This window comes from Marmota marmota, unplaced genomic scaffold (genome assembly GCF_001458135.2).
Source record: "Marmota marmota marmota unplaced genomic scaffold, marMar, whole genome shotgun sequence".
Lineage (NCBI taxonomy): Eukaryota > Metazoa > Chordata > Mammalia > Rodentia > Sciuridae > Marmota > Marmota marmota.
In genome coordinates, this window is record NW_026000005.1 from 53,630,378 (window position 1) to 53,642,990 (window position 12,613).

General features: G+C 51.3%; 1 protein-coding gene across 1 annotated transcript in view; it reads left to right on the forward strand.

Annotated features, from left to right (window-relative positions):
* Farp2 (FERM, ARH/RhoGEF and pleckstrin domain protein 2) overlaps positions 1-12,613 on the forward strand; it is an 81,401-nt gene that overhangs the window by 30,965 nt on the left and 37,823 nt on the right. The window contains exons 5-7 of the mRNA XM_015481688.2: positions 1,793-1,890; positions 4,369-4,483; positions 10,538-10,685. Of these exons, the coding sequence (XP_015337174.2) occupies positions 1,793-1,890; positions 4,369-4,483; positions 10,538-10,685 (361 nt within the window). The remainder of the gene's footprint in view (positions 1-1,792; positions 1,891-4,368; positions 4,484-10,537; positions 10,686-12,613) is intronic.

Consider the following 12,613-nt stretch of genomic DNA (forward strand, 5'->3'; position numbering starts at 1 on the left):
CACCCCCCGACCCAGGAGCAGGCCTGGCATGAACCAGAGCCCCCGTGGGCTAGGGAGCAGCTCTGTCTGCGAGGCCTTGCAGATGCATGGAGCAGAGGCGTCAGGCCGTTTCTTTTGTGCTACTCCCTTTAATTCAAGGTTGCTTTTTTGCAGAAATGATTGAAAGACAGTGTGAATAGTAGTCATCTGGTCAGTAAGGAGATGGCAACTCCTTTCTTGTGCTTTTTTTTTTTTTTTTTCCCCTCCTGTATGTTAAAAAAAAGAGAGAGCAGAAAGAGCAAGAACTAAAGCAGGACCTAAAAGCCAGCTTGAAGCCCCAGGTCAGGTGCAGGTCACAGAGGACGGGGGCCTTGTCATAGCAGCAGCAGAGCGCCTCTCTGCCCTGAGTCCCGGCTGGACCCACAGCATCTCAGAAACTCTGAAAGGTTTCTTGAGGTCATGTTGACATCTGGGAATTGGGAACGGTCACAGCAAGGAGAGGGAGAGCGCTCTTGCCCTCCGCCTCTGTTTTGAGGTTGAGGAGACCCCACTGCAGGGCTACGGAGTGCCTCTGTGAGTGAACAGAGTGTAGCTGGCAGCCTGTTGAGTCTCTGGAGGGACTCGCTCTGAAATAGGTCTCCTAACAGTTGTTGGTAACAGGAAGTGCTCTCCAAGTTAGAACCCTGGCCTCAACCTTAGCAATCAGACCCGGGAGTCAGTTTGACCTTTGCTTCCTTTTGCCTCATTTTTAAGCAGTCAGTCCTTTTTTTTATTTATTAAAAAGTACATGGTTTTGACAAAAGAAAAACTTTTTCACATCACAGTATGTAGAATAAAAAGCAAAAGTTCTCTGTCCCTGCTCACAGACCCCACTCTCCAGGTAAGTGCCAGTGCTTGAGCAGGAGTCTTCCTGACGAGTGGCAAGACCCGGGGAAGTGCCGTCTCACGCGGCCGTCGTGGCAGACAGGCAGCTGCGGCCGACCTTCCGCCTGAGCCCGCAGGCTGTGCCTGGATTCACTCAGTCATTCTCATATTCCAGTTTCTCTCTGACGAAATGCTGCAAACAGCTGTCATTTTTGAACTCCAAGAATATCACTCTAGAAAAATTTTGTAGGAGTGGAACTACTGAGTTTAAAAGGCAGCAAATCGTAAATTGCAAGAGAATGTAGTAAATTTTAATGGCTTGCACTATTTGCATTGCGAATTCCAGGGAGGGGAGGGAATTAGTGTTCACCATTGCATTCGCGCTCTGAGACCAGGACCTGGAACTTAACACATGCTGTCATTACCCAACAAGTGAATATGGAAATATTTTCCAACTGCTTTCTCTGTTCACATTATCATCAGTTGTATTTCACAGTGCCTGTTTCTCAGATTCTAGCTGAGACAGATATTATCAGTCTATTAAAGATTTTCCCAGTCATAGTTTTAAGCTGTGTCTTAATTGTATATTTCTGGTATTTCACCCAAGACTGAGTACAGTTTTATACCATGAGTTTGTGGACCTCCTAGCTGGAGGCACTGCTGCACACAGTGTGGTTGTGGGTCTGTGGTATGCCTGGAGGGGATGGTTCCTTTTTGCATGGCTTTGCCTGTGTGTGCTCTCTGAGCTGTGTTCAGTCTACTGAACCCATCTGTCATCTGACCTTTGGTTGGGGCCACCTGTTGCCATAAGGCCTTTTGTGACCTGCCTGTTTCATGGGGGCCCTGCATTTTGCTCCCTGCTGGTTACTGCTGCTTCTGGGGCCTCTTTGCTTTCCTGCCGACAGAGGACATTTGGAGCTGACCTCTCTGGTCTTGAATTCCCTTCTAGGTACTTGTTTGCCTTGCAACTCAAGAGAGACCTCCAGGAAGAGCGCTTGGCCTGCACTGCCACCACAGCGGCCCTGCTCACATCCCATCTCCTGCAGGGTCAGTGTCTCTGACTCCCCACTCCCCGGGAGCTGGTACCGGCTGGGTCTTAGGCACCACACTAAGGACGAGCCACAGTTAGTTGCTGGTGCACATGCATAATCACCTCAAAGAATGAAGTATTCACCTTGATTTTATTCTTTTTTTTCTTATTTGTTTGCAGTGCTGAGGAATTTGTGTTCACCATTGGCCTCCCCTGGGCTAGGCAAGCACTATACCACTGAGATATATCTTCAGGCCTTTTTTATTTTTTAATTTTCAGACAGAGTCTAGCTAAATTGCCAAGGCTGGCCTCAGACACCTGCCTCAGCCTTCTGAGTCACATTCTTTTTTTTTTTTTTTTTTTTTTTTAGTGGTAAATGGGCACAATATCTTTATTTATTCATTTATTTTTATGTGGTGCTAAGGATCAAACCAGTGCCTCACATGTGCCCAGGCAAGTGCTCTACCACTGAGCTACAGCCCCAGCCCATGAGTCTCATTCTCGGTGGCCAAGGGTCACCTTCTGTGAAGACATCCTAACAGATGTCTCCACCTCGAGGCTGGAGGCCAAACTCTGTACCCACAGTCCTTCTTGAGTCTCCTCTCACCTATGGCTTTGTGCATTTTAACAGTGTGCCTTCAGTCTAGATCTAGACCATCAACCAGATTCTCAGCACACCCAGAGAGGGGCCTCCTGGGAGCCAGCCACAGTCCTCTGGGAGGAGTGAAGCATTAATGGTGGAGGAGAAAGCAGGCCTTTCCACCGTGTCCCCTACCAGCAAGAGATAGGCAAGGTGTGTGAAGGGTGGTGGGTCCCTTAGCAGTGGGAGGAGGTCCTGAGAAGCAGACATGGGCCACAAGGCCCCAGAGCCACCTGTCAGCTGGAGAGGGCGTGCCCACACTGCTGCCCCCTGGAGCACCGCGGCCTCACACGCGTGTGTCTCTGAGCTGTGAGTGCAGGACGGTTGGCATGTGTGGCTGCAAGAACTGTGGGGTCAGTAAGTGCGGGGCTATCTGCAGTCCCCACCCTTCCTCAGGCACACATGCCCTGCTGGGGCTGGCCGTCCTGTACTGTGGACTCCACGACACACTCTCAAAGGGAATCTCAAACTGAGTCTGAGTTTTTCAGTGGGGCCAGAGACCCTGTTTGACAGGCAGCACTTGGGTGCTTCCTCCTGGCTGCTGGCTAGAAGCACTTGTAGAGGGCTCTGTGTGGTCTGGCTGGGCTGCCAGAGTCAGCAGTGGCCCACCGCAGTGTTCCCAGGGGTGCTGCCTTGTAGCAGGGTGCTCTGAACCAGGGCTGCTGCTGTAGAGATGGGCCTGCACTTAGGAGAGGCAGCTAGCTGACACTCTGGCCGCACTGTGCTGTGAGTCAGAATGTCCCCACTGGCATCGTGGATGGGCACAGTGTGGATGGTTCACTCTCCATTGGCTCCAGGTGGGCAGTTGGTGCTGTGCTCGCAACCTTCCTGTGAATTCAGGATTGTTTTAGAACATTTCAGAAGCATGTATTGCTTGAAATGATTGAATGTAATACTGCATCCAAAGACATTTATGGGGGCTGGGGATGTGGCTCAAGTGGTAGCGCATTCGCGTGGCATGCGCGGGGCACTGGGTTCGATCCTCAGCACCACATAAAAATAAAATAAAGATGTTGTGTCCATGAAAACTAAAAAATAAATATTAAAAAAAAACATTTATGGTCTTAAAGTAACATGAAATCACAGACATTATTTCTTAGGAAATTTGAGAAGCCCTTCAGGAAAAAGTGATTTAAAATACATCATCTTGAAACAAATAACATACATTAACCTGGTCACAATGGCCATGAGACAGTTTACTTATGAAGTGTGGTGTAAAAAATAGTGAGCACACAGACTCGGGGCTCATGATTAGCCTCTTTGAAACCCTTCACCAATCTTTGCTCTTTAGGAGTCAGGAAAAATTTCTTCCACCTGCCCTCTTAGTTGGACAACATAAAATATTTGGAAAACTAAGGTACAAATTTTGTTTTTTTTTTAGGAATATATCATTTTGCCAGGCAAAATGGCACACGCCTGTGTTCCCAATGACTCAGAATGCCGAGATGGGAGAATGGCAAGTTGGAGGGCTGCCTCAGCAACTTAGCAAGACCTTGTCTCAAAATAAAAAAGACCTGGGGATGGGGCTGGGGCTCAGTGGCAGAGCACTTGCCTAGCATGTGTGAGGCACTGGTTCGATCCTCAGCACTGCATGTGAATAAATGAATAAAATAAAGGTCCATCAACAACTAAAATAAAATTAAAAAAAAAAAAAAGAACTGGGGATGTACCTCAGTGGTAAAGCATCTCCGGGTTCAATCCCCGATACCAGGGGGAAAAAAAACAGGAATATATTATTTTACTACAGACTTAGGGTGGGTTTTCTTACTGTTGGTTTGTGCATGTGCACGTACAAATGCTTGTCTGTTACTTTATTTCATAATCTGAACAACTGACTTCTATCGTCTCATCTCAGCGGAAATAGGAGATTACGATGAAACCCTGGATCGAGAACACCTCAAGGCCCACGAGTACTTGCCTAGCCAGGAGTGCTGCCTCGAGAAGATCCTGGACTTCCATCGGAGGCACATGTAAGTGCCTTGTCACTGCAGTTGCGGTTGCTGGCATGTAACCAGAAGGGGTCCTCGCAACCAGAAGGGGTCCTTGTTCAGGCTTCTGTGGGATTCTAAAGGAATGACACCTGTTGCTTCCCAGCCTCAGGACACATTGTGGCCCCAGGGTGGCTCTGCTGACACAGGTCACAGCTAGACTAGGTTCAGACACAGACCCTGCTCATTCAGGCTGAGGACCCCAGGGCTTGTATAGGAGGCTGGCAAGCAGAGCACTCTGTTGATAGGGACTTCTGCTTGCCTGGAGGGACCTGGCCAGGGGTACTGCACCCAGGGCCAGGCGGGATCCTCATCCTGAAGCAACTTGTCACTTGTGGAGTGGGACAGAAGGAGCATTTGCGCACATTGCTGGTGGTAGTCGTGCTGAAAACCACTCTTTGACCTACTCCAACAGCTTCCTCTTGAGACAGGATGTAGGGCATGGAGGGTGCTGAGTGGGAAGGGCCCTGGGGGCTGAGAGCTCTGACTCTTAGTCATTGTGGGACGTGGCCTGAGGACCCTCCTGCCTTCTGGAAGACTCCTCCTGCCCTCAGGCGAATGTTGCACTGCAGCCTTGGTGACACTGCCCTGCGACCTGGCGGTGGCCTTCGCACTCCCTGTGCAGGGTCTGAGTGCCAGGCACGGCTGCAGTCCTCCCTGTCTCAGCACTGCTGGGTCAGTGCGAACAGCTCCCTTGGACTCGGGGACCCTGTGAGATGTTGTGGGTCACATGCCTGTGACCAGTCAGTGGGCGGGGAGTACCTTTTGTATGCCTGACATTACGGCAGGTTCCAGATCAGAGAAGCACCCCTTTGGGTGAGAATTTGAGTGCACAGCAAGCACAGCCCCAGTGTCCCTGAGCTCGGGTCGCAGGCAGAGCCTGCTTGGCAGTGGGAAGGCCCTCTGAAGGCATGCAGCAAAGGAGGTGGCAATCAGGCACAGCCATAGCCTGGGAGAAAGGGTGGGGGAGGGACGGTTCCAGCTTCGACATAGTTAGCATGCCAGCTGATAGAGAAGGCACAGCCATTGCCATCAGAGAGAGTGCCATGGCAAGCAGGCCCCTGTGCCCAGTGCTTCACGTAGTCCATAAACACCCATGTGGTACATCCTGTCGTTGTCCCTTTGTCATGGGTGAGAGCTTGCAGAGCCCTGCCATAGGTATACTGTGCAGGCTGCCTGGGTGTCTTTCAGTGCTTGTAGCCCAGCGTCCACTTGCCTTCTCTGACGGCTCTGTTACCCTGGGTGCCCCTTGGCTTTCCCCCAGCTGATGGCAGGGAAGGTGTAGCTACTGTGAGTTCCAGACCCTGAGGCCCTCATAGCAGAAGGCCCTCTCCAAGGGGAGGCCGTCACCCATGCAGGACTTATTCCTCCCTGCCGAAAAACACAGAGCAGGGTCTGGACACCTTGAGGAAGAGTGGATTGGGCACTGTTTAGCCCATCCCAGTGGACAGATGGGTTCAGGACGCTGGGGAGCGTGTTTCAGCATGCAGGCCCTGTGTACCTGTGCAGCCAGTGAGACCTGGAAGGGAGGAGAGCCGGGGACCCCCCACAGAGCACGAGCCCGGAGAGGTGGGTGACGCCGGAGGCACCCATAGGAAGCCCTCAAGCAGCCCAGGGCATGGAAGGCATGTTTCAGGCCATAGCACCTTGGGTAGAGGCTTACCTCATCCCAGAGAGGTCAGAGAGAAGTGCACCTGTGACCTTCAGCCTCAGTGCACGCTCAGAGCAGGTCCTGGGTTTACTGCATCTAGGATGAGAAGCCTGCCCATGAAAGGGAGAGCTGTGTGTGTCCCTATGTGTGCAGGTATGCTCCTGTGTGTATGTGTATGCCTCTGTGTCCATGTGCGTGTGTACTTCTAGGTATGTGATCATACACACGTGTTCATGGTGTGTCTCTGTTCCTGGTATGCTCTGTGTTTATGTATATTCATGTTGCTGTGTATACACACATGTTCTTGCATGTTCACATGTGGGTTGTGTGCTGTGGTCATGTGCATATGCCTGTGTTTGTATATATGCATGTATGTGTTTGCACATGTGTGTGCCTTAAGACGTGTGGTGCTCCCTGCAGTGAGCTGGATCGCTCCACAAATCAGGGCCCTTGGCACTGCCTCTGGGGTGCTCACTTTGTCTGCCGCAGCCATGACAGGTACGTTGCACATCCTTTGTTTTTTTAAGTCACTCTTTGTTTTAGTCAGCTTGGTGTGACTGAGGCAAAGAGACCTGAGAGGAGCAATAGAGAGGAGGAAAAGTTCATTTTGGCGCTCAGTCTCAGAAGTTTAGTCCATGATCAGCCAACTGCATACTTCTGGGCCCTTGAGAGGCAGAAGAACGTCATGGCAGAGCGACGCAGCTTGTGTCGGGACAACAGAGGAGAGAGTGAGAGTTCTGCTCATAGGGACAAAGGATAAGCCCCCAAAGGCACAGCCCCAATCACCTGCTTCCTCCAGCTACCCCTACCTGCCTGTAGTTACTGCTCTGTTGATCCATATCAGTGGATTGATCCACTGATTAGATTACTCCTCTCATAATCTAATCATTTCACCTCTGAAAATTCTTGCATTGTCTCACACGTGAGATTTTGGGGGGGTACCTCATATTTAAACAATAACATTCCGCCTTGCCCCCCCAGAAGTCATGCCCATCTCACAGTGTAAAACATTTAGACCATTTCCCAGAGTCCCCATAGTCCTGACAGTTCCAGCATCACCAAGAGTCCAAGTCCAAAGTCTCATCTGACAAACTCTAGGTTTTCTCCTCTGTAAAGGTCAAAAGCAAGTCACATATTTCCAGTATAAACTGGCAAAGAGTGAACACTCTCATTCTGCAAAGGAGAAACGGAAGCGTAGAAAGAAGGGATGGGACCAAAGCAGGACCAGATTCCAGCCGGGCAACAGGTCCTGTAGCTCCCTGGGACCTCACTGGTCGCAGCCACATAGCCTCTCTCTCTCCACTCATCTCTGCACAATTCCTGATGCTGTCCTCAGCAGACGTCCCATGGTGCCAGCGTCTCTTCCCTTGGGGGTCTCCGCTGAGCTTCAGCCTCCTTCCCACATCTTCATGCGTTGCCTCTCTGAGGTGGCCTTCAGGGACTCCCACCCTGCTGCACTCTCCCTGGCCTCCATGACTAACTCCAGTGGCCTGCAGTTCTGCAGAACCAGCACATGACTGATGCCAGGGTCTGCCACCTGGCAGTAGCCACGCCTTCTGAGACAGGCTGCAGTAACCTGAGTGCCTGGGTGGCTGAGCACAGTGCAATGATCTCCAGGCCCCTCGTGTAAGCAGGGTGCCCCAGGGTCTCTTGTCAGAGGAATGGCTTTTACAACCTCGGGCCTGAAGTGGGCATTCTCTTGCCAGTTCCTGAGATGCCCTACGTCACCTTTCCTCTTGTTTCTTGGTAAAGGTCGTAGCGAATCTTCAGTGCTGTGATCTCTTGACCACGCCTTCTTAGCCCCAGTTTTCTAGCTTGACTGTGAGTTTTTCAGATCTTCCTGCTCTGCTCTGCTTATCACAGTAAACCTGGCTAAAAGCTGCCAGCAGTGTCCATGCCACCTACCTGTGCTGCCTTGAAACTTCCTCTGCAGATTAATTACTTCATCAACTTTAAATTCAGTCTCACAGAAAATCTCAGGGCATGGACAAAATGTGAACAAGTTCTTAGCTAAAACATAAAAGGAATGGCTCTGATCCAGTTTCCAGTATGTGCCACTCCTGGTCCCAGTTTCTGTTGGAGTCTGCTTTACATCACTGTGACCAAAACCCAGCAGCAACTTAGAGGAGGAAAAGTGTACTTAGCTCATGGTTTCAGGTGCTCGGGCCATGGTCAGCCAACGCCATAGCTCTGGCTCGAGGTGAGGCAGAACATCATTATTGGAAGGTGTGGAGGAGGAAACAACTCAAGACATGACAACTAGGAGGAAAAGAGAAACCCAAAGGCACGTCCCCTAGTGACTCCTTTCCCTGCTGCACAGGTACCACCCAGTTAATGCATATCAGTGGACTGACCCACTGCTTAGGTCACACCTCTCACAATCACTTAAATTCCAAACATTCCTGCATTGTGCCACACATGAGCTTTCAGGGGACACCTCAGATTATAACATTGTTTGCTCAATTCTTTTTCTTCCAATACCTTTACTTATTTTTATGTGTTGCAGAGGATTGAACCCAGCACCTCACACGTGCTAGGCAAGCACTCTACCACTGACCCACAGCCCCAGCCCAGCTGAAGTTTTAAAGACAGTAGTGTACCTTTGGGGGGCTTTGTAGGCAAGTGGTGAAGCACTTGCCTAGCATGTGTGAGGCACTGGTTTGATCCTCGGCACCACATAAAATAAATAAAATAAAGGCATTATGTCCATCTATAACAAAAAAAAATTTTTTAATAATGTACCTTTGGGCTGGCATTGTGGCTCAGTGGTAGCATGCTCACCTAGCAAGCGCGAGGCCCTGGGTTCAATCCTCAGCACCACATAAAAACAAAGGTATTGTGTCCAACTACAACTAAAAAATATATATATTTTTTAAAAAATAGTATACCTTTATTTTAATCGAAGTAAGTTTCTTACTTTGTCTCAGAATTCTAATGGCTCTTCCACAACCCACTGGAAATCCTTTATAAGCCTTGGACAAGATATCCAGATGTGTTTTTCTTGATGTCACCACATTTCTTTTGGATCTTAGAAACTGCGGGAGGAGGTTTTGCAGTTGGCTGTGGATCCGGTTCCTGTGAGAAGTACAGAACTGAGTAGTGAAACATAGTTAGGAAACCCCTGACTCCTCAACCATAGGTGGAGTGGTTGTCCACCTATGCATTGAATGGTGGCACACGCCTCTGATCCCAACAGCTCTGAAGGCTGAGGCAGGAGGATTGCGAGTTCAAGACCAGTGTGGGCAACTTAGCGAGGTCCTGTCTCAAAAGAGCCGGGAGTGTAGCTCAGTGGTAGAATGCCCCTGGGTTCAGTCCCTAGTTCCACAACAAAAGGAAGAGGGGTAGGAAATGTTCCCTGGTGGCTTTGCAAATAATTAGTATTTCCAATTGGTACCTGTTAAAATGCAGTATACTTTGTGCTGGGTCCTCTTCGTGGTGATTGGGGTTTATGAACATGTAAGGCAGTGGTCAGTGTCCACAGCATAGTCCTGGAACAGAAGTCACAATGACAGAGAATCCACATAGTCACTTTGTTCCTTGAAGATTCAAAAACTCAGGTATTTGACACAAAAAGGAAGAGTTGTTAGGTAAGTTCCCACATGTGGGCACGGGCTGTGGGGTCCCGGGAGCTCCCACATGTGGGCATGGGCTCTCGTGGCTTGCCAATAGTTGTGTCTTCCTTGGCCCCAGCCAAGATGCATGTGAACGTTGCTCTCCTGGAGGCCACTTGCTTCCCCGAGGACCATGTTCAGTGTTCCTTGGTGACATCACCTGCACCTTGGATTGGGCAAAGATGACATTTTGGAAGACTATATGAATAAAGCCAATTGTTTAGAGAATGATTTTTAAATACTTTTTTTGTAGTTGTAGATGGACACAATATATTTACTTTTTTTCATGTAGTGCTAAGGATTGAACTCAGTGCCACACACATGCAAGGCAGGTACTCTACCACTGAGCCACAGCCACAGCCCGAGAATGATATTTTTATTCAACTTTGTTACTTGGTCTTTATAGAAGTGTATTGTAGCGCTTAGAAGTGTACATTATGAAAATACCTTCTTAAACATGAAATTGGCCTTAATGAGTCAGTGGTGTCATCAGTGACCTCTTCTCTGACTTAATTTTGATGGCTGCATGTGACCTTGTCCCTCCTGCAGCAGTCAGTGAACCTGAGGAGCACTCTGCTACTAGGGAGAGGCTTGGTGGGGAGCTCAGTGCTCTGCCTGCACATCGCCCGTGGGGTGGGCACAGAGGCAGGAGCTGCAGGACCTCCTTGCTGGTTGGCCTTCTTGTTCTCTCTTTACTGGGCGGCTTCTTTCATATGTGTGGCTGTTGCAGAAACCCAGGGTCTCAGTGATGCCATCCAGTGTCCTTCCTTACAGGGGCCAGACGCCTGCTGAGTCGGATTTCCAGGTGCTGGAGATTGCTCGCAAGCTGGAGATGTATGGTATCAGATTCCACACAGCTTCCGACAGGGAGGGGACCAAGATTAACCTGGCAGTGTCGCACATGGGTGTCCTGGTGTTCCAGGTGGGTGGCGGGCACAGGAGGGGCGGGGGCTGAGCGACTGGGGGTGTTTGCTGTGTTGTAGGTGGATCTCTGTGTGTGCCTGAGGGGCCTCCTCCCAGGGTCGCCCACTCCCTTCCCTGCTCCTGTTTATCCTAATGCTGAACCAAAGCTCACCCCTGAGAGCCCCACCCAACCACAGCTCTGGCTCTTTGTGGGGAGGGGGACTCACAGTTGGACACTTGGGCAGCTCTGCCGGGATGCCGTGGCTGGGAACCGGTCATCTGTGTGCAGAGCACCCGCAGCCCAGGTGGGAAACAGGAGCCGGTGCTGGTGCTGCGAGAGGGAAGCACCTCTCTGAAAGTACTCAGGGAGGCCCACAGTGGGGACACAACGGGCCCCCCGGGTTTCAGCCCCCTGGAGTGCTGTGGACCAGAGAGTCCAGGAGCCTGGAAGGAGCTGAGCAGTTGGTGCTGGGCTTGCACTGACAGCCACTAAAGAAGCCCTGCTGAGACGGCCCTGAGTGCCTCCAGCCTGCAGACAGGTGCATAGAGCCCTGTGGGCTCCATCTGGCTGTCCTCGGGCGCTTGCGCTGGGGCTTTTTTTTTTTTTTTTAAAGAGAGAGAGATTTTTTTTTAATATTTATTTTTTAGTTTTCAGCGGACACAACATCTTTGTTGGTATGTGGTGCTGAGGATCGAACCCGGGCCGCACGCCTGCCAGGCGAGCGCGCTACCGCTAGAACCATATCCCCAGCCCAGCACTGGGCCTTCTTGCTGGTTGCTGGGCTCCCTGCCTGCACCCCACCCCGCGCCCTCCCACATCGTGGCTCCGTGGCCTCGTTCTGTCGTGTTCCTTGCCCCACCACTGAGCTGCACTTGCAGTCTTTTATGTCTTGAAACAGGCCTCACTAAGTTGCCCAGGCTGATCTCGAACTGCAGTCCTCCTGCCTCAACCTCCCAGATTGTGACAGGTGGCCACCACGCCTGGCACGCAGTGTTTTCTGAGGCGTCTGAGAGTCAGACGCCCCTTCAGCACGTGCCGCCCTTTGCCCCAGGTGCCATGTGCAGCCGTCACTGACACCATTGGTGCACCTCTGTTCTCCAGGACACCATTGTTTCCCAGTTGGTCAACAAGCACAGTAGGTCTATGCTCTGCTCCCTCCAGGACAGGGTCCAGCTGGGACCAGGCGTGACGTCTGGCCTCAGCAGCATTGGGGAGCATGTTTTTCTTCTTTGTAACGACGTACTCCCTCTGTTCCCCGCTAGACTCGGGGGTGCCGTACCAGCTGGACCCTTGGGATGTCGTCCTGCCCTTCAGCATGGGGCGCCATCAGGTGCCTGGGCCGTCTGTGCTCACCAGGGGTGTTTCTGGTCCTTCCTCTGTGGCATTGCTGGTTGGTCTCTTTTCCCTGAGAAGCAGTCCAGGGAGACCCTTCGCGACCACACAGACGTCCAGCCACTCTGGAAGCCCTTGAGCTGCATCACTGAACCAGGCCCTGCCAGGAAGGCCTCAAGCCTGCTCCCCGAGAGCCTGTTGCACTCGGCCCAGCAGTGGGCAGCTGGGGAGAGCCCCTCTGGTAGAGAGGTACTAGCTCACTCAGAACAAGTGGAGCTGGCACCGGGATGGCAGACACAGACGGGCAGAACTCCACCAAGGATAGCCTTCCCCTGTCAGAGCTTGGCAGACGGAACCCTGCTCCCTGCTGTGTGGAGCTGAGAGAAGCAGTCTTCCTTGGGCACAAGTGTGAAATCCATTTTATAATTTTCATTCTGGCCTTGTTTGTCATCCTGAAATACTGGGAATTAACCCAAGAGGCCAGTTTAAATGAATGGTGCACGCTCATATTCTGGGTGCGAGGCCGTGGGAAAGCGGGCACGGCACCCTCCACACCCAGCCCCTGGGCAGCCGAGCAGTGGGCGCTGCGGCAGGCTGCAGGATGGTAGGAGGGG